This window comes from Hippocampus comes, unplaced genomic scaffold, assembly GCF_001891065.2.
Source record: "Hippocampus comes isolate QL1 unplaced genomic scaffold, H_comes_QL1_v1.1 scaffold20, whole genome shotgun sequence".
Classification (NCBI taxonomy): Eukaryota; Metazoa; Chordata; class Actinopteri; order Syngnathiformes; family Syngnathidae; genus Hippocampus; species Hippocampus comes.
In genome coordinates this window covers 137,854-159,157 of record NW_017805462.1, presented here as the reverse complement: position 1 = coordinate 159,157, position 21,304 = coordinate 137,854, and the positions used below count along the sequence as shown (strand labels likewise).

Here is a 21,304-nt window from a genome sequence, read left to right as displayed (position 1 = left end):
TTGTTTTTTACTATTTTATTAAATAAAACATCTGAATAAGATAACTTGTTTCATTAGACATTCATGTAATGAGCAGGAATTGATATTTTATAATTGATATGCTGTACTGTATGGTAGATTACCTATTTTACACACAAATAACTTTTTTTTTACCTCGTCTAGAAACAGGCCGTCTTAAAGTATTCACTCATGTTTATTATTATTATTATTATTATTATTATTATCATCAAATTAAATGTTACCTGTATTTTATTGTTATTTTATAAGACCTGCCCTGCAGCCATTTTCGAGACAAGCTTTCTACGTGTTGGCCAACGTGGGTTGTGCCGAGGGCTCACTTTGGGTGGACAGTGAGTCTTGTTGAGACGCGAGCACAAAGGCTGCGGCTCGGCTGGCCACGGCAACAAGGAAACTGTGTTTCTTCTCTGCGTTTCCTACTGTCACGGGAAAAGAACTTAAAGAGGTGAACGTGTCCCGCGAGGAATGAGACTAAAGTGCTATTCTTAACTGGAAGGGTCCAAAGTTGAAAGTTGGGGTAAGTTCTTTCGTTGGGTTTTTTTCTCGAATGTCAACATAGTTAAAAGTTGTTTTTGTGCTACGGCAATTGCTTTTGAATGAGAGGCAGTAACAGCACACCGATACGTCCACAAAACCTCGACCTGTGTTGTCTTTGTAAAGTCAGAATGTTTGTCATTCCTGTATTGGATTATTGTTTGCGATATAACAGGCTAAACAATATTAAATACAAGCAAGGAACTTTGTCTCTTAAGCTCTCTAATTTAATTTACAAAAAAAATAATGTCTGTTTCAAATGTAATCTTAATTGAGTGTAAAGTGTGAGCAAGAGATTATTGGTGGGAGACCAAATTCCTGCCGTGAATAGCTAAAAAAATGCAAGTAATTGACCCCCTCGGAATTTTTGGGGGAATTTACTTTATATTTAAACATGCCACAAACTATGATCACAAAACACTTATATGTTTTCATATATCATTTTACAAATTTGGCCTCAAAATAAATGCTCACAGAAGCTTTGATTTTAAAAAGAAAATGTACCAAAATTCCCGTTTGCGAGTATTAGCCACAAAGACTCTTAGTAACTTCCCTGGCTAAATTTAGCCCCACCCCAGCACACTAAAATTCTAATCTCTCCGTCGAGATGTATCACTTCAACATACATCCTTGACAACAATTTCTACTTTCCTATTAGCCAGGGCTTTGGCACCACCCTGTGGCATCTGTGGGTATTATAGAAAAAGCATGAAAGGAGAGTGTTTTTTTTAATTATTATTTATTTATGTATTTATTTATTTACTGCTTAGCTAAGGATAGATTTCACCCACAAAAAAACAAGATTATCTGTGAACAGAGAATTGATTCAAGATGCATTGGTCAGTAATCCGCAATCAAATGGCATTGTGGCCCCTCTGAATTGTCATGACATCCAATTGTGAGGCGGTGAGAGATTCCCATACCTTGCTACTGATCAACAGTCAAAGTTTATGAAGTTGTTCACTGCTTTTCCGTGCACTAAGCAGGTACACACAAAGCTAACACACAGTGGAGGGAGGAACACATGTTGGTTCTCCTTACAGTAAAGATGGCTGCCCTTGCCTCTCATCCGTCTTCAGTCTGAATTATTAAAAGCCTGTTGGTTTGAGTTCCACAGTGAAGTGAAGTGTGAGGGCCAGTGAAACCTGAGAGCAGGTTGTAGTAGAAGTACAGAAATACAACATTAGAAATTGGTATTTTCAGATGACACACAGATGCACGATTGGGTGTGGAAGGAAGGCAGCCTCACACGCGGTTAACTTTACATCATCTGCAAGTACAGGTCTTCTTGCAGTGAACAACGATGTTCTGCATGGACTCCAGTGAGTCCTTCCTAGTGAGCCAACTACAGTGGCCGGCAAAGAGGACGGCTGTGTGCACTCCCACAATTCCGCAAACGCCCCTTTCTAGCTGCGCCCTTCCACAAAAAAAAAAAAATAGATGTGCTAGAAAAAAGTTAAAACATTTTTTAAATCCGTGTCAAAAATACATTTAAGGGCACATCAACCCATCACTGATTAAAATTAGCTTGTGACCGTGGTTATTATTGTGAGAACTCATTAACATGTGACTTGACACAAATGAATGTCATTGTTATTAATTACACATCATAAAGGTATTATGAGCAAATTAGTTTTTTTTCAGAAGTGTGTATAAAACTGGTAGCCTTTGCATTAATTAGTATACAATTTCAAAAAGGTTGGTAAACCCTGCATTGGAGAAAATATATCAGTGTTTACTGGTAAATCAATCTGCATTCCTAAACTGGCAAAAATACCTCGAATGAACCATTCGTTTCTTTCTCTTCCTACAGGCGCAATCTTCGCAATCGTGGCACCAAATCATGTATGAACCTCGGCACTATGACAGCCCCCATCTGTACAGTCCGCCCTACAGCACCACCTCCCGCAGCTTCCATCCCCCAAGAAGTGTGCCTTCTCCCCAGAGCCAGTATGGTAGCTACACCTTCCAACCCCCTGCAGACCCCCACTACATGGAGGAGACGCCGCAACACTTCTACCAATGGTTTTCGCCTCCTGGTTTTGTTAAAACCTTCCACGGAGCCACAGTGCTCATGTCTTTCCTCATTTTCGCATGCGTGGCGTCAACATTGGTGTGGGACACGAATGGATTTGGGTACAGTGTTGGTGGTGCAGGGAGTGTCGCAGGGGCAGGGCAGGGGTACTATGGTGGTAGCTATGGTTACAGTAGCTCCTACATGACCCCGCAGTCTGCCAAGGCCGTAATGATCTCCATCGCTGCTATCAACTTCCTGATTTCACTGGGGTTTCTGGTGGGAAGTTTCTCCCGTTCGAGGGCCATGAGAGGATCCTGTTTCTACCTCACGGTGTTCATTTGTGACATCATCTTAGCTGTCCTTCAGGTGAGTCATGTGCGTCCTTGCATCCAGCTAGTTTCCATTCCTCTCGTCCTCTTTAGGATCGCGGGCAGAGATGGGTAGAGTAGCCATAAATTGAAGGTACTATTACTTTAGAATAAGATGGCTCAAGTAAAAGTAAAATGTAGCCTTCAAAATTATTACTTGAGTAAAAGTAAAAAGTACTCAGTGAAAAAAAAACCTACTCAAGTCGAGGTTCAAAATAGGCGGTTACTCATCAAAGTTTGCAAGGCAAAATTTGCATTTTGCGCCTCACTAACACAGATTCAATAATCAAACTAAGAATCAATTGCCACAACGGGCTCAAAAAGCTTTGTTGGACTGGACTGCAGGTAGTCCAAGGTCAAGAGAAGCTCTGTGCTGCTTACCCCGCAGCAACTAGCTAGAAATTAGCTTCAGCTGGCTACTAGTGCACCTAAACACATTATAGAATCGTTCCTAAGTCGGCAATTATCATCTCTGCGGGGGTATTCAAAGCTACATTTTTGAGTACCGGTCTCACAAAGGGATGATGAGAAAAGACGGAGAACCATGCTAATTGCTAAGCTAACCTAAGATTGGTACAGCTAGCGCATTTAACAGCAAAACACTTTTCACAGACTTGTAATTGGAATCATCTTAATTCAGACAACATCCAACTTAATTAAGTGATAAATATATATATATATTTTTTAATAGGCGTAAAATTACAGTTCCACTGCTCTGAGGCCAAAGTATTGACCGAGATGGACTTTCCATTAATTGCAGGGCATCATTGACATCATTTTTGTGATTGGAGTCAACCCAATGTCCCAGAGCTCACAGAGCATGCTATACAATCCAATCCTGATGATGTGCCACAACATTCCGGACCGGCCCAGCCTTAGTGGCAGCATAGGAGCTGGCTTTCCTGGGGGCTTTCCTATGTACAACCAGTACCTGTACCACTACTGCTTCATGGACCCAGAGGAGGTCAGTAGTCTTGAAATGAGGAGTCAAGTTGTTATGATAACAAGTAAGGTATCATTTTAATTTCATAAAATGCTTTCTTTCTCAGGCGGTAGCATTAGCATTGGGTCTGATGGTGGTGTTGGCCCTGTCACTGGCTGCTTTCTACTCCTGGAAGACTCGTAGCAAAATCTGCCGCCATGGCAAAGCTAACATCTACTGGGACAAACCACTGGTCATGCAGTCTGAGGGACAGAATATAGAGGACTGGGTGAGAAATTGTGTCTGTCCGTCTATCTATCTATCGATCGATCAATCGATCTATTTTTTCTATATACAAAAAAGATTGACTGGCGACCAGGCGTAGGTGAAGTTCACTCATTGCTCAAAATTTGCTTTGATAGACAGAGGCTAGAAAATGGATGGATAGATACTTTTAAAATGGCCAATTAATTTTGATGACAAGTGGGTCATCATAGGCACATAATCACTGCGGATTTTTGTGCAACCTGACCGTTCACATGACTAAGTTTCACCTTTTCTTACAAACCGCTGTTGACTTAGAGATAGTTGCCTTTATCTGAGGCACACCCAGGTTTCACTCTGACTGATCATTAACTAGTGAGAGCTGCAATGACAGCACACATTGAAGGATCTCTCGTGACAATAAAAAAAGTAATGGAGTTGTTGTTAAGTCATCTTGGGACTGAAAAGATTCATGCTTTATGTTGGTGGAACATTCTGTGCATAGTAATGAATGGCTTTGATTGATTGGAAAATAATAATTTTCATTTGAATCCTAATGATAACTCAGGGCACGGTGGTCAACTAGTTAGCACGTCCACTGGACAGTGCAGAGGTCATGGTTTCATTTCTGGAGCTTTCGTCCTCCCTGTGTGGTGTTTGCCTGTTCTCCACGTGCCTGTGTGCGTTTTTTTCGGATACTCCGGTTTCCTCCCACATGACAAAAACATGCACTGTAGGTTGATTGAACGCTGATTGTCCCTAAGTGTGATTGTGAGCGCGAATGGTTGTTTGTCTATGTGTGCCCTGTGATTGGCTGACAACCAGTTCAGGGTGTACTCCGCCTATTGCCCGAAGACAGCTGGGATAGGCTTCAGCAGGCCCATGACCTTTGTGAGGATAAGCAGATCAGATGATGGATGGATGGATGGATGGATGAATTATAATGCCCCTGGGTGGCCAAGGTGCTCACATCAGAAAGAGCGGCACAATGTCCATTAAATTTAAGCCCCCTAAAATGTGGCACAACTGTTTAATTCATTACATGCTATTTTGTCAAAATTACAGTGCATTTTTTTCTTATAAAAACACATTACAGCAATATTGCGGTTTTTAATGCATATCAATTTTTATCAACTGGACAAAGTATATTTGAGATGCAAGTGCTGCGTGATAATAGGAGCAAATGAAAATTGTGTTTCAAAGCACTACGGCACTCCCTACTAAAATATAAATGTTAAGTTGCCAGTGTGTTTGTTTTCTAAAAAGCTTACAGCCCCAAACCAAAATGAAAAACATTGACATGGTTTCTGGAACATTTAGCATGCTGCTCCAAATCCTTTTTCTTGCTACATTTTTTTGTAATTCGTAGCAGGAGCCTCGTGTGGCCTTCAGTATTGTAACAGGAATGCGTACTCTGGTGCAACTACAATTACGAGGAGAGAGGCAACAAAATTCATTTATCCAGAAATGTCCTGACCTACATACTCCCAGTGATTGGGAGTTGGCTTCATTTGAATGCTGGGCCACTAGTGTACCACAGTGAGGGTGATTTTCCTTGCAGGGAAGGCATATTTAATGTATGGCCATGTATAATGGATAAAAGGGTTAGGTTGCCACAGTGCTACTGTGTGAATCCCCACAGAGTAGTGGCAGTAAATGATTCAGTCTTTGCACCACGGCCTAAAAGTTAGCTCCTTGTGGTACAAGAACACAGAAACTGTATAATATATGATCAAATGTCATGTATGATACTAATTGCAGCATAGAACACTAGATCTGAATTATTTCAATGTCGCAAAATTATTATTTATGTTACCATGAACTAAAAACTACCCTCTCCGCTTTTTATGCAAGGAATTAATTGGATTCGAAATCCCGAAAGTTACAAATAAAGGAATTTATGCATTACACTAACAAAAAAAAAAAGCTTCACTAAATTATGAAAATTGTACATCCTTGGCACCGATTCGCCACCAGGTGGCGCCAAAGCAAATCACGTCTAATCAAACCTTTCTTACTTTAAAAGCAACACAAAGTGCTTCATAAAACAAATGATAAAGGTCTTGTTTTGTTAATTCGACATCACAGTATCACAGAGATGACTGTTTTTACCAACCCTGCCAAATTAGAACGATAAAAAAATAAAGTATATAAAATGAGACTTCAAAATTAAAAAAAATATTTTTTACAAAATGCTTACAAAAGTATCTGTGCTTATACTTCCGACAACTTTTGTCTCTTTGGCTCTTTTCTCTATGCTGCATTAGGTAAACCATGTTGGAGAAGGAAGAAGCACCCAGGAGGCACCAACTGTTGTTATATCAGAGAAAGCAGCTTCTGACCTTCGTGGGGGAAACAGCACAGCTTTGTATTGCCAGGACACAGACCTCATTTACAGCGATGGAAATTTGAACCGCGACAAGTGCGTATACTACAGTGTTTGCTTTGTCGTCATACAGTCGAAAAGTGTCATAATCATTTTAGAATGTGGCAGTAGAATTGAAAATGAAAAGGGGTGGTGTGAATCATAATAAGCATCTTCTCTCATTCCGGCAGCTGTTGTCAGGCAAAGACCTCTTAGGTTCAAATCTCATCCCATTTTTTAAATTTTTTTATCAATTTATACTATTGTTCTGTTGCCACGTCGTCTGTTATTTTTATGGCTTGTTAATGAAATTCAGGTGTCATTGTGTTATTTAAATTTGTAAAACGCTGTCTCTTCCCTCACCCACGCAGTATTATGTCACCTCAAGATTTAAAATCTGAATGATATGTACAGATTCATTTCCAACCTATTACACTGCTTAGCCAGCTTCTCGTTTTACAGATTGTACCACTCAAGACCTTTGAAAAAGAGTCTGGGAAGATAAGTATAACCACAGTAGTTTGTTTATGTGAAATACTAAACGATTTTTGTCTGGTCTGTTGTAGTGATTCAACATGATTTGCGGGAGGTGTAGTGTTGATGTTGGTGCGCAACAGGATACGGTTAGCAAGATTAGCTATAATCGCATCAGTAACAGTTTGGCGTTTGCTAACTCAAGCAAGATGTTTTTTTTATTTTGTTTTGGGGTTTTTTTTCCGTGATAAGCTAGGTTTTTGGTGACGAGAGGATTCCCCCCAACAGCAACAATATTCACTAATTTGCTTGAGTGTATATTTTTCTAGCTCCTGTGAGGTTAGTAGCAAACATCAAGAGGCAGAGCACCCGTACCAGAACAGCAGGCCTGTAGTGTGCAGCAGCTCCTCAGGTGACGCAGACAGCGGCAAGAAACATGCCTTAAGGGTCCAGAGGAACCACAGGGATTGTGCATCTCAGGAGATGGCGGAATACCAAAATGAAACGGCTTACACCACTGGAGGAGACACTGCTAATGAGTTGGACCAAGACCAAGACCAACATCTCTTCAGGTGATGTAACAAAGCCAATGTAACAGTGAGGCCGATTTGGCTCTTGCACTTGCAACTTATTTCAATTAAATGAAATAAAAACATCTGTTCACTTCTCTGTTCAGGGAGTACCCGGAAATCATCTCGGACCAGCAGCGTCGGCAGTACAGACGCGATTATGACTCCTCGCTGGCTCGTTATAAGAACCTGTGCAAAGAAATGGATGACATCTGTGACCAGATTCATAAGCTGAGTCGAGAACTGGACTCCCTGGACAAGAACTCCATCAAGTACCAGGTAGCCGATCAGAGAAAATGTATTTGCTAATAGACATTCTGTACCCGTGACTTCCTTAGGAACATCAAACACAGTATGAGGGTGCTCTCAAGTTCAGTGTTAACATTCTTCTGGTTCCATTCTCAGGGTGTGGCCGATGAATATAATAGACTAAAAGATCTCAAAAGGGTAAGTGAAGCAGATGTGCACATACTATGCATTCACACATAGAGTACCAATAACGTTGTTATTGTTTCCCCCTCAATATTTTATGAAACTGTAAATTGTTACCAAATAAAACACAAAGAGTCATTTGTCAGTCTGTTCCCACATGTCTCTCTTTTAGGCACCAGATTATCAAGCAAAGAAAAGGGAGGGCAGAGAACTTCGGCAAAAACTCTTCCACATCAAACAGCTAGTAAAAAACTTTGACCAAGGACTTTGTTAGCGCAGGTGCGTCAGTTAAACGCTGACAAAACGAAAATGCAATCAGCATTTGCCTGTGCACTTTTATATTGAGAAACTGCATAAAACAGATTGATCACTTTATTTACAACGATGTCGCACTAATGTTACTTACGCAGTTTGTGAACTTTGCTCTAAAAATAAACATTTCAGAACTTTTTTCACGATTGTGACCTATACCTGTACAACTCTATTGAAAATATGTATTTTTCAGAAGAGAAGTAAAATCAAGCAACTGCAATAATGTGGTTGCACAAGTGTGCACACCCTCCTGTAACTCGGATGTGACTGTGTTCAAAATTAACCAGTCACGTTCACACTCACGTTAATTGCTTTTGGAAGCTTATTTTTTGGGCCGATAAAAGTGAGGTCAAACCTTTTGACCGTAATTTCAACCGGTATGTTTGGCGCAAATATAACACTGCCCATGAACAAAAGAACGCCATACCTATAGTGAAGCGAGGTGGCGGCAGCGTCATGCTTTAGGGCTACTTTTCTGGAGCCTTAGAGAGGGTGAACTGTTCAAAACATTAGTCAGTTTTAGCTGACTACTGTTTTGCACAGAAAAAAATGTCCGGAACAGTCTACTTGAACAGCTAAACTTTATTTGGGCTTAACCAGATGCACTTTAAATGGCAGTAGGGATGTACCGACACACGTTGAACGTGAGTTTGAATGCGGTTTGGTTAATTATGTACACAGCCGCATGCTCAGTCATCAGAGGGTGTGCACACTTTTCCAACCACGGTTTCCAAATATTTTTTTTACAGCTGTTGAAGAGATCAGGTACTGTGTCTCATTACACATCATAAAAACTTGACATTTGAACACAGATGCGTAGACCTCTTATATCCAATGTACGAGGCATTAGCAATAGTAAAATAAAACATTCCACGTTTGTTTATCACTTTGGTTATTTAATGGGAATTAATTGGGGACTTTTTTTGCAGCACATGCATAGAATTAGACATTTGTGGTGCACGTCGCAGTGTTTATTTGGCATTCGTCATACAGCTGTAAATACAACACTTTTTCAACAGGTTTGGAAAAAAACAAATATACGTAACAAAAGACACACCTGCTCTTTTGATTCTTTCAATAACCTTGCCATATACATAAAACTCAAATGTAAGAACTCAGGAACACAATAACTAAGAAACCATTAGGAGCTAACCTTCATGAATGACATGGATGTGTGACTTGACTAAAAGAAGCACACCCAGATCAAGTTCAGGGTAAAAACAAGAAGCAAAATATTATGCTTGATTTGTGTTCTTTGTTCTAAAATATTTGATATTCGTTAAAACAACAAAGCATCTCAAACTGCTAGCGTGAGGTAAGTCCTGGTGGCGAATCAGGGGGCCTTCTTGTAGCCCACTAATTGGCGGACGTGTGACATTTTGGTATTCAAAATCCTCCTTGTGCAGTTTGTAATCAGCCGTTTCAAAGTCGCCTCACATCATTTACAAAGTACAACAGCACTCAAGTCTTTCGTGGAAACGTGGGTCTTTAGAGAGGTATTTTTTATGTAAACACAGAAACACAACGAGGAGCTAACAGAGAAAGCAACACTTTGATATTTAAAGGAATTACTTACACAAACGATGACACAACTTAGAAGCGCTCCAAAACATTAGAACATGCAAAGGGAAATCAAAGTTGGCCTCGATATATTTACATACAAAAAGTTCCAACACATAGTCAATGTGGGCCCTATTTTCGCATAAGAACGGGCAAATCTTCATTTTTGTGCCAATGCAAGTCTTGTTTAGCCTGTCTGTGAATTTGATAGACAGCGCTACGCCTCAGTAGGTATTCCGGCATATTTTATTGCACGCTCCCGGCGCATCTGGCAATTTGGTGACCAAAAGGAGGCTAGATTTTAGACAAGCTAAAAGCTGGTCTATGTTGAGGCGCAGGTAGTGTAATGCAATTTTGGAGCATTTGATCGAGGCGCAGGCAGATATATTCTAAACTCTGCAGGTATGTGTGATGGATGTCATCGGATGATCATTCAGAAACAGCATGGGGCAATCCCATTATTGTCGAATCAATTCACTGAACGAATTAACATGACCATCTTTAAAATATTTTAAATCTGACCACACAGTACAATTCTTATTACGGACACGCGATAGGGAGTGCAAGGCCGTCTCCAATTGCCCATGTCACATGCACGATCGATGACATCATCCGCAAGGGGAGATCTTGCAATTTATAATCATACTTTGTGTGCTCCAAACTCATGCACGGATGCTAGCGGGTCAATTTCTGCTTCCGCAATGTCAGGGATTGTGTGTGATTCGACTGCTCTAATTTAAAAGTCATCTGCGTTCCCTCCCACAACGGCGCAAACGTCCACTTCCACCTGCGCAAGTCTAGGAAAATACCAAAACAGTTTAAGCTAGACTTGCGCTGGGCACGAAAATAGGGCCTTTAGTGTTTGTTATAAAGTTGTTAATGCCACTCATTAAAAGCTAATTGTTCAGATTTCTCATTCAGAAGAGCTTGCTCCAACTTTGAATATGTGCAATTCTGGAAAAGAAGCAACAAAGATGAATGTGTATGATGCTTGTACGAGTCCTCAATTTATACCTAATAACAAGGCGGTTGTCAGAAAAAAGGCGGTTTCTGGTGTGGAACGTTTACTTTTTTTTTTCCAAATATCAGATGAAAGCATTCTGATGTTAAATGAGGTATTAGTCTCTTGTAACTGCTGGAGAATAAAGCAATCATGAGCCCTGGGGAACAAAATCACTGACCAGCTAACGTTCAAGCAGACGCAAGAGTCATCTTCTCTGTTTTTGTGCATCAATCCGAGGATGAACTTTGGTGAATTTTCCTTGGTTTTTCTTCATTTTTTTTTCATTGTCAACCATCTCGCGCTCCCCGCCCAAATTATTTCCAAGTCTTCCATCGAGCCGAGCCCTGCAGAGAACCGTGTGCTCTGGTCATCAGTACCATCCTTATTGGTGATGCTGCATTATCAAGTTCTCGGCAACGTCAACAAAAAGGGTCACGGATGGAAAATTATTCCCATCACATAGGCACATAGGGCCAGCTGATGGAGCTTCCGGAGAGCTGCATGTCTCGGATGAGCGTCTCAATCGGGGTCTTCCCCACCAGGCGCATGAAAAAGAGTTGGGAGATGAGGCTGGCGGGTACGGCGCGTAGAGCAGGGAGGCGGAGGAGCAGGCGGCCAAAACGTTGAGGTTGACTCGGGTACTGCATCCTCTCGTACTCGGTCAGAGCCACCTGAGCCTTTTCCTGTAGAGACTCCACGTGGACTGCATCTGTCAGACCACAGGCATCTAGTACAGAGAGAAAGAGGGAGTTATTTCATGGTGTGGGCAGGTTACATAAAGAGTCGTGTTGAACTGCAGAGGGCTCAATGTTTGAATGCTGCTGAGCAGAATACATTCAATCAATGTTGGGACGAAATTATTACAAGCGGTGGGCCGTCAGGGGCCAGCAACATGAAAACGAGGTGAAAAGAAAGAGCAGAACAGTGACTTGGATGATTAGATTTCTTCCCCTTTTGTGACACCTCCAACTATAAAATAATAAAAACAAAAGTGAGAAAGGGCCTCTAAGGCAAAAGAAGAATTTATTTACAGGTATGCAACTAAGAAATGTGCCATGAGCGATGTTGACTCACTCACCGGTGGCTTTCTTTTTTTTTTTTTTTTTTGGTACGACATTCGTCATCTTTTCTCATAATCGTGACACACACTTTCTGCTACCTACTGTGACGCTTAAACTGTTAATACATAACAATACATATACATATTCAGTTTAAGTGTGAGGTACTTCAACTACTTCTTTCTGTCATAATAAAAATGACAAGCAGAGATTCACAAAATGTGCTGATCTCAAATCCACTGCAATGCACCATCCATAAGGATCTTTTCGTCATTACAGTGGCTTGAAACCTGAAAACTTGAAACCTGGGTGAGACCCTCCTCCACGGCTAGATGTTGAAAAACATGACATACATCACGAATACATTTGTCGGTTGTAGTAACCAGTTGCATTCCGTTTGATGACTAAAAATGTCAACGGCAGTGAATGAGTTTAACGTTGTATCGCGAAACAGATTCTGGAACAACCAGTAATAAAATATATAGATGGGTAGATATTCATCCCACGATGGTAAGGAAATGAAAATCTGTCTATCTATGCATCTATTCATCCTAAATCCATGTCAGTGCCCCTGATTCGGCGTACGTAATAAAGTACTATAATCATCCAGTAGGTGGCAGAAGTGTTTCTTTAAATCCCGGCATAGTGCTACAGTCCATTTAACGCAGAAAAACAAATGATGAACTGCTGTCACCTGGTGAGAACAGTGCGATGGCTTTGAGACAGCTGTACTCTGCGGAGTCCACCTGCAGTCGGGTCAGCTTTTCCACCTGGTCCTGGAACACCCTCACCTGGTCCATGAAGGACACCACACGTTCCGCCGACATGGGCGACGAGTGGAAGCCCGCCGCAGCCAACAAGGGCGCCATGTGGAGCGGCAAGGCCGACTGGGCCGCATTGAGGATGAACAGCTCGCTCCAGCTCAGCCTCAGCAGGGCCACCTAGGGGTTTGCGTTGGCATGTTACTCAGAAAACCTTCGCTGTGTCTTCATTTGTTTTTTTTGTTTTTTTTACAGTAAATGACAAGAAAATATGAATAAATTTGGTCAAATGATAAGTACTTCCATTCGTACTGAAAAAAAAATGATCGTATATCCCTAATTAAGCCATAGTGGAGAATTTCCCGCAGCGCAGCAAGGACAATAATGGAAGTTCAGCAACAGCTAGTTGATACTCATCTACGCAGACCTGTGCAGCATTTTTTTCTCTCAATACAATACTGGTGTTGAAATAGAAGCTCGTAGTCAATGACAAAAGGCGGATAGGACACACAGGTGATGTGTAATTTCATGCCATCAAGTGAAAGAGCATTTACATGTTCTGCCTGTCACTATGTATCACCGACACACCCAAATAATAATTTTCTCAAGTGAAATCGATTCATTTCCTGCTGCGACACATTGGTCGGGAATCACCGGTGTATTCATCTTTTCATTTAAGGTTAAAAATGGATCGTGTGGGTTAAGTTTTACCAACCTGATCAGACACTGGCAGATCAGGAAAATAAGGGATGTTTCTGGCCCATTCCACTGTGCTGAAGAGAAGCCGGGCGGCCAGTTCGCAGATGTTATCAATGCCCATGGAATTATCGGGACCAGCCTGCTGGTTGTACTGGTGCCCGTAGCGGCTGTTGGGGTACGGCTCGGCCCTCAACAGCTGGGAGATGAGCTCGGAAACCGGTTGACCGCCGCTCCCTCCGTTGTTGTTGTTGTTGTTGTAGAATTCGCCGCCTCCCATGCCGCTGGCGCCACCTATAGGCGTGAGGGTCGGACTGAGACTAGGCTGCGGTGGGATGCGGCCGCGTTGAACTGCTGTAGTTAGGTTGGGGGAGCAAGGGGGAAGGGTATGACAGGAAAGGGGGGTTGACAGAAACACAGTTGGGCAGATAAAGATGAAGGGGGGGGCGGTGTGGAGGAGGGATTTGGGAAAGAAAACGGAGGGGAAAAAAAATTAAAACTGGGTTCAACCATCAGTATATGTCAGGTTACAGGGGTTGAGCCGATTAGCCGGCTTTTCTTCAACACCGAGGGACACAAATGAGCCCTCCTGAATCCGAGTATTTTTCTTTTCGTCACTGCTGCATAAAGGTTATAAAGAGAATGATACGATGGTTTCACCGTGACCATGTTACACCTGTCTACATAGCAACTGAATGCAGCAGCTGAATCCCTAAAGACACAAGAAAGCTGCTCCGTGGATGACCCTGAACTCCGACCTCCCCGTGGACGCACCCAAGCAAAGACAAGTGCTACACAGGGAGCAATAATGTGTCTCATTAACTTGTTTTATGTTCTGCTTCTGCTCTGTGTGTGGTAAACACAGACAGGTCAGATATTGTACGCTCTGATGACATCCGATTTTGTTTTTAATGTTTTTTCTTGTCGCGAACATTTTTTGAACATGGACAAAATTTGAAGGTGACAAGAAAAACTGCCGCATCCATTAAAACTGTTTGGGAATGTCCGGCGAATGACATTGAATCACCCCGCAAAAAAAAAACAAAAAAAAACAACAACAACAACAAACACATTCGCTATGTGCGCACTCCCTTGCAAACTTTCACCGCTCAATGAGATACGGGCTTTAAGGAGGAACTTGAAAAGAACAAAAACAATAGTGCTGAAAACAAATTTGTAAAAATGTTACTAAGAATGGAAATAATAATTAGAATATGCTGATGTTAATGAACTTAAATTAAAAAAAAAAAAAAAAAACAGTATTGAATGAAATGACATTTTAACACAGAACAAGCAACCCCAACAATGGATCAATTGAGGGTCACCACATGGACTCAATTTCTCGTATTGGATTGCGCTTAAAGGGTTTGTCCAGCCCTCCCCACTGGCTTAGGGCTAAAGGACTTGGGTGTCTTAGCAAACCACTTATCTCCGTTAGCATGACACATACTAGATTAAGGGCTGCTAGTACATACCATTGATTGCACACACACAAATAGTTTACTGAGCTACGATAGGGCCGATATAGACAAATGTGCCATTATGAAAATAAATCAAGAAACAAGCTCAAACAGGATTGCAGTATCTAACTGGCATTCAAATTTCGAACACAAAGAAGCTGTATGGTGGCTTATCAATTAAAAAAGAAAAAAAAAAAGTTACCTTCTTTGCGCATGCCCACTCGGAAACACTTCTTGAGGCGGCAGTACTGGCATTGGTTGCGATGGTGCTGATCAATCTGACACTCTCTATTCGACCTAAAAAAAACCAAATAGTCATTCTTGAGGCTAATTATAGGCCATCAAGCACTTGTCATGCTGTCGAATGTGATGCAAGTGAAGTCCTCTGACTCTGGCTTGTAAATGTAATTCTGGTTTCTCGCTGATGGTTCACTTTATAGAATTTGTATAATGCAATACTGAATGCATTATTCATTCATTACAAAAATGCAAATACAATGTACAACATTTAAAACATGCAATACAATGTAGAGTACATTTTAGGTAAAGTCCAGTTATTACCTTTAAAGTACCGTACAGTTCAATAGATTTGAATGAACAAAACGCCTGAAAACATCCATCCAGCCAGCCATTTTCTAATGTCAGCTGTCTTCAGGCAGTTGGCAGGGGACACCCTGAACTGGTTGTCAGCTAATCGCAGGGCTTGAGCTACTGAAGGTTAAATGCTTTGAGAGAGTGGATGGATGGGTTCATGTTTCAAGCATGTGAAATATGTGCTGGCGCACGGGATGGCATTCGCAGTTTCTGAACCACCCCAAAAATGTGACGTGAAAATTTTCTTTTATTTTTTTTAAATTTGCATCATGACATGTAATCATTGGCATTTGTATGGGGAACTTGCACCCCTATTTTGATGAACGGTCAAGTGAGACTTTACCGATATCAACAAAGTATGACATCCCCGTTGTTTGAAGATCTTTGTATTTGGGGAAGGAGCTAACATTAGCTCATAAGTCTGGGTTTACATGGAGACTTTTTTTTTCTCAATTCCAATTAAAGTAATTCGACTGAAGATCTCTGGTCAACTGTTTACATGTGACGTGATCTGTTGCGACCTGCCATTGGCAAGCTCTACTACATTCATCAGAACAGCCGTTTTACAGCCATGTGACCCGCGGAGATCCATGTCAACGTCATGTGATTTATCAAGATAGACTTCATTCGTCAATTCAGCACAGTAGTTGCGACTGTTTTGACCCTTTTATTAAAGAAATAGCTTGATTAAAAACAGGTTACAAATAATTAAAAGCAAGTTCTCTTTTCTCTGTGCATTATGCTGGAACTGAAAAACATAAAGCTCTTTATAAAGTAAGTGAAGTGATCAAATCGAATGGTTTCTCAGCCACCTTCACATTCGTAAACCCTAGGGAGGAAAAAATCCTGGTGCTGTGCCTGATCTTTATTGCTTGAAAAAACTGAAAAAATAATTTTTAGGAGTAAAACCCCTGTCTCATTTTTTATGAACCCTTAGGCCTACTACACTACTAATTTCAATGTTGATCTTTACAGGGGTACTGAGAGATAGGCATTTTTATTTGGGTGGTACGTGGAGAAAAAATGTTATACAACCAATGATCTACATAGAGAGTATCAAACTCAAGGCCGGGGGACCAGATTTGGCCCGCCACATAATTTTATGTGGACCGATCCGGTCTTGATTCCGACTTGATATTATCAATATTTCAACTTCCATGATGCTTGCAAAAACAGCACCAAAACTTCAAATTGTCAAATGTAAGAAAAAAAGATATCGCAAATTTATTTTTGTTAGATTATTACAGTAACTTGAACAATAGTTGAACAAATGATTATTCTTGACTTCGGATTTCAAAACTAGGAATCCATCAATTTGTTGTGTACTGTGTAAGGAATAATATGAGGAACTCATTAAACATTTATTTGGTTTCACAGCCATAACAGCCCTCCAAGGGAAAATGTAAAAACGAGTTTGACACCCCTAATCTACAGTATGACAACAGTTCACCTGCAGAGCGAAATACTTGTGTTTAACGTCATTTAGTTAGTTTGACAAACGGTGACGGAACTACAAAAATGTCGGCTCGTAGTCAACACAGCACACATTTCCCATCATGCCCCTCTCACCTGCACGTGTAACTGAGGTTCCGCCGTACACTTCTCTTGAAGAAGCTTTTACAGCCTTCGCAGGTGAACACGCCGTAATGTTTCCCACTCGACTTGTCCCCGCACACCACACAGTCCAACACGCAGGCCTTGTCGTCCTCCCCGGCCTCCATGTCGCTGCCCCCCGCCTGAGGAGAGCCGTCCTCATCCTCCCGCTTCAGGTAGCCCTTTTCGCCTAGCCCGTTGGTGCCGCCATTGGGATCTCCCCAGCCCCCACTCACCATGGCCATCGCTTGGTTACCGAACCACCGATGAAAAAAACCGCCACTGTCAGGCAGCCAAGAATCGTCAAGGTAACATGAATATTAGCAGAACGCTTCTTTGATGCTTAGGAAGCCTTATAAAAATAAAATAAATAAAGCCACCGAAAAAAAAAAATATCCACGGGTTTTGAAAGGAGATAGTAATGAGACAAGGGGGGAAAACAAGAGGAGAGAGGCAGGAAAAAAACAAGACCAGTCTCCTCCCACTGCACTATGACCTGGAAATAGTCTCAGTGGTGTAACTTTTCAATTTTTAGCTTTGCGCTGCCTCAAAAATGTCAATGTCTTGTCCCATTCAGTTGGCTGGCTCAGCTTTCGTCAAATCCAGACGGATGGTCCTCTTCACTGTAAACACTGAGTCTACTAGCGACTGCGGAGAGATGGGGAAAGCTCTTGTTAATGGCATGAGGTGATAAATGGAGCGCGAAGACACAAACATATACCGAGACGCAGACATGGGCAGCTCAGTCTGTCTAGCTAATGGCTGAAACAGGGCTCGAGTGCGGCATAAGACTGGGGAGGCTTTAACATTGAATCCCCTCTTCCCCATACCATTGCCCCCCCTCCCCTTTATAAATCATTCAATGCTCACCTCCGATTGAACATGAATATGTCCGTCGCTATAAATCCTCTCCCTCTAGATCTTCCCGTCCACCATCCAGAGAGCGAGCGCAGCTTTCCTACTCTGGTGTAATCCTCTCAGCGGCACCATCATGACCCACAAAGTGAAGCCATTCCACGTCATTTGCTCCAATGGCTGTAGGCTTCTCCTCAAGGCTCCACCAAAAAGAAAAAACACATCTGGGCCGTCAAGTTGACCTCCAAAATACACCCGCATACACACAGACAGACACACACACACACAGACACACATACACGAGGTAGTGTGCGCTCAACACAAGGAAGTCCCGTCCTGTTCTTTCCTTCTTCCTTCCCAAAAGATATTATCAATATTTCAACTTCCATGATGCTTGCAAAAACAGCACCAAAACTTCAAATTGTCAAATGTAAGAAAAAAAGATATCGCAAATTTATTTTTGTTAGATTATTACAGTAACTTGAACAATAGTTGAACAAATGATTATTCTTGACTTCGGATTTCAAAACTAGGAATCCATCAATTTGTTGTGTACTGTGTAAGGAATAATATGAGGAACTCATTAAACATTTATTTGGTTTCACAGCCATAACAGCCCTCCAAGGGAAAATGTAAAAACGAGTTTGACACCCCTAATCTACAGTATGACAACAGTTCACCTGCAGAGCGAAATACTTGTGTTTAACGTCATTTAGTTAGTTTGACAAACGGTGACGGAACTACAAAAATGTCGGCTCGTAGTCAACACAGCACACATTTCCCATCATGCCCCTCTCACCTGCACGTGTAACTGAGGTTCCGCCGTACACTTCTCTTGAAGAAGCTTTTACAGCCTTCGCAGGTGAACACGCCGTAATGTTTCCCACTCGACTTGTCCCCGCACACCACACAGTCCAACACGCAGGCCTTGTCGTCCTCCCCGGCCTCCATGTCGCTGCCCCCCGCCTGAGGAGAGCCGTCCTCATCCTCCCGCTTCAGGTAGCCCTTTTCGCCTAGCCCGTTGGTGCCGCCATTGGGATCTCCCCAGCCCCCACTCACCATGGCCATCGCTTGGTTACCGAACCACCGATGAAAAAAACCGCCACTGTCAGGCAGCCAAGAATCGTCAAGGTAACATGAATATTAGCAGAACGCTTCTTTGATGCTTAGGAAGCCTTATAAAAATAAAATAAATAAAGCCACCGAAAAAAAAAAATATCCACGGGTTTTGAAAGGAGATAGTAATGAGACAAGGGGGGAAAACAAGAGGAGAGAGGCAGGAAAAAAACAAGACCAGTCTCCTCCCACTGCACTATGACCTGGAAATAGTCTCAGTGGTGTAACTTTTCAATTTTTAGCTTTGCGCTGCCTCAAAAATGTCAATGTCTTGTCCCATTCAGTTGGCTGGCTCAGCTTTCGTCAAATCCAGACGGATGGTCCTCTTCACTGTAAACACTGAGTCTACTAGCGACTGCGGAGAGATGGGGAAAGCTCTTGTTAATGGCATGAGGTGATAAATGGAGCGCGAAGACACAAACATATACCGAGACGCAGACATGGGCAGCTCAGTCTGTCTAGCTAATGGCTGAAACAGGGCTCGAGTGCGGCATAAGACTGGGGAGGCTTTAACATTGAATCCCCTCTTCCCCATACCATTGCCCCCCCTCCCCTTTATAAATCATTCAATGCTCACCTCCGATTGAACATGAATATGTCCGTCGCTATAAATCCTCTCCCTCTAGATCTTCCCGTCCACCATCCAGAGAGCGAGCGCAGCTTTCCTACTCTGGTGTAATCCTCTCAGCGGCACCATCATGACCCACAAAGTGAAGCCATTCCACGTCATTTGCTCCAATGGCTGTAGGCTTCTCCTCAAGGCTCCACCAAAAAGAAAAAACACATCTGGGCCGTCAAGTTGACCTCCAAAATACACCCGCATACACACAGACAGACACACACACACACAGACACACATACACGAGGTAGTGTGCGCTCAACACAAGGAAGTCCCGTCCTGTTCTTTCCTTCTTCCTTCCCAAAAACCTTAACTGTGCTCCGAGCTTCTCGTTGGCAAGCCTTTTGTTGGTGCTTGGCCACCAAGAACTAATGATGTGTGGCCGAGCTGCTGCTTTTCATCTGTGTGTGCCTGCGTGTGCGTGTGTGCGCGCGCCTTCCCCTGTGGCAAGAGGTGGGGGAGGCAGGCAAGGGTGCACTTACTTTCTCTCTTTGCGGGCATCTGCACATCCAGTTCGCATTCAAAGAGGAAATCCAAAGCCACAGACAAGTTGGATCGCTGTCTACGTTTTTATTTTTTTCCCTACTCTTGTTTCCTCCTCGAGCCTATTTGTATGTTTGACACAGAAAGATAAAGCAAAGCAAGTGAGAGAGGGAGAGAGGCATAGGAAGGGAGGGAGGGGGAGTGTGTGCAGAGGGGGAGGTGTGTGTGTGTGTGTGTGTGTGTGTGTTTGTGTGTGTTTTGAGGGATTTGACACTACTATTCAAGCTCTGTGGTTGCCATGGCGCTAGTTGCCTTATATGGCCATTGGAGTCAAAGAGCAAAAAAGACTGGGCTGTGTGGGGCAGCACACACACAGACACACACACACAGCAAGAATGTGGAGGATCTCTCTGCTGGGATGCAAAGAGCATGACCCCAAGGCCTTTCACAAAAAATAAATAAATACACACACAATACCAGATTACTCCCTGCTACAAATACAAGCAAGCTGGCCTTGCCTCTCACAGAAAGATGTTCACTGTCAGCCTAATGGCAAAAATATGAACTTTGTTTATTTCAAGTAAAGGCTGAACCCTTCATCCATCCCAGCACCCCCACCTCCCCACTTCTCGTGTACTGTATATGGATCCCTTATTGTGCCCCGAATAAAAGTTTAACGTTTTATGGTTGTTGCTCATTTCTCAGGCGCTTCATGGAGCACACAATGAGAGGTCAAACAGACTTTGACACCACGACTACGGTAAAAATCCTGAGGTCAAAGGCGGATAATGAGGAGGAGAGCACCTAGAACAACCCTGGATAAGAGATAAGTCATGAATCTCTCCACCTACGCACAGACACCTTTTCCTAAAGCAAAACCAAGCATACCTACTGGAGACCACAACGCGTATGAGTGTGTGTGTCACACAGAACAATTGTCCTAACGGCCTAGCCTTTGTGCAGCTAATAGGTCATCTCAGGGGTGTGGGTGTGTGTGTTTGTGGGTGTGTGTGTGTGGGGGGGGGGGAGTTAGTGTATGTTAATTTGAATAAAAGTCCACTTAATTAGGCCTATGTTTGCGTAATAATGACTTGCCTCCAGGGCGCAGTGTGATGCTCGCAGGCATTTAATACAAATATTTGATGAATAGACACAAAGAAGTACATCATTGCTAAACTGCCACATTGTAACTTAATTTTGGCACAATGGAAAGAATATGGGCCTTTTTAAA

At 42.4% G+C, this 21,304-nt stretch overlaps 2 protein-coding genes across 7 annotated transcripts; one reads left to right on the top strand and one right to left on the bottom strand.

Annotated features, from left to right (window-relative positions):
* Positions 1-230: 230 nt before the first annotated feature.
* Positions 231-9,158, top strand: LOC109518886 (occludin-like). 2 transcript variants are annotated; one of them, XM_019875022.1, is made up of 9 exons: positions 231-535; positions 2,366-2,935; positions 3,698-3,901; positions 3,987-4,148; positions 6,391-6,545; positions 7,292-7,534; positions 7,639-7,810; positions 7,937-7,978; positions 8,136-9,158. In XM_019875022.1, the coding sequence occupies exons 2-9, from the start codon at positions 2,396-2,398 to the stop codon at positions 8,235-8,237; spliced, it is 1,620 nt and encodes a 539-aa protein (XP_019730581.1). In that variant the 5' UTR covers positions 231-535; positions 2,366-2,395; the 3' UTR covers positions 8,238-9,158. The 2 variants fall into 2 exon arrangements, with proteins under 2 accessions (XP_019730581.1, XP_019730582.1); XM_019875023.1 differs by having other exon boundaries at positions 232-535; positions 7,307-7,534.
* A 66-nt stretch (positions 9,159-9,224) lies between these two features.
* On the bottom strand, positions 9,225-20,267 carry nr2f6a (nuclear receptor subfamily 2, group F, member 6a). 5 transcript variants are annotated; one of them, XM_019875026.1, is made up of 7 exons: positions 20,073-20,267; positions 19,549-19,733; positions 18,655-19,326; positions 15,016-15,110; positions 13,373-13,707; positions 12,591-12,837; positions 9,225-11,565 (listed from the first exon to the last, which is right to left on the bottom strand). In XM_019875026.1, the coding sequence occupies exons 3-7, from the start codon at positions 18,921-18,923 to the stop codon at positions 11,294-11,296; spliced, it is 1,218 nt and encodes a 405-aa protein (XP_019730585.1). In that variant the 5' UTR covers positions 18,924-19,326; positions 19,549-19,733; positions 20,073-20,267; the 3' UTR covers positions 9,225-11,293. The 5 variants fall into 5 exon arrangements, with proteins under 5 accessions (XP_019730585.1, XP_019730586.1, XP_019730588.1 ...); XM_019875027.1 differs by lacking the exon at positions 19,549-19,733; XM_019875029.1 differs by lacking the exon at positions 20,073-20,267 and having other exon boundaries at positions 13,373-13,704; positions 19,549-20,066.
* Positions 20,268-21,304: the final 1,037 nt, after the last annotated feature.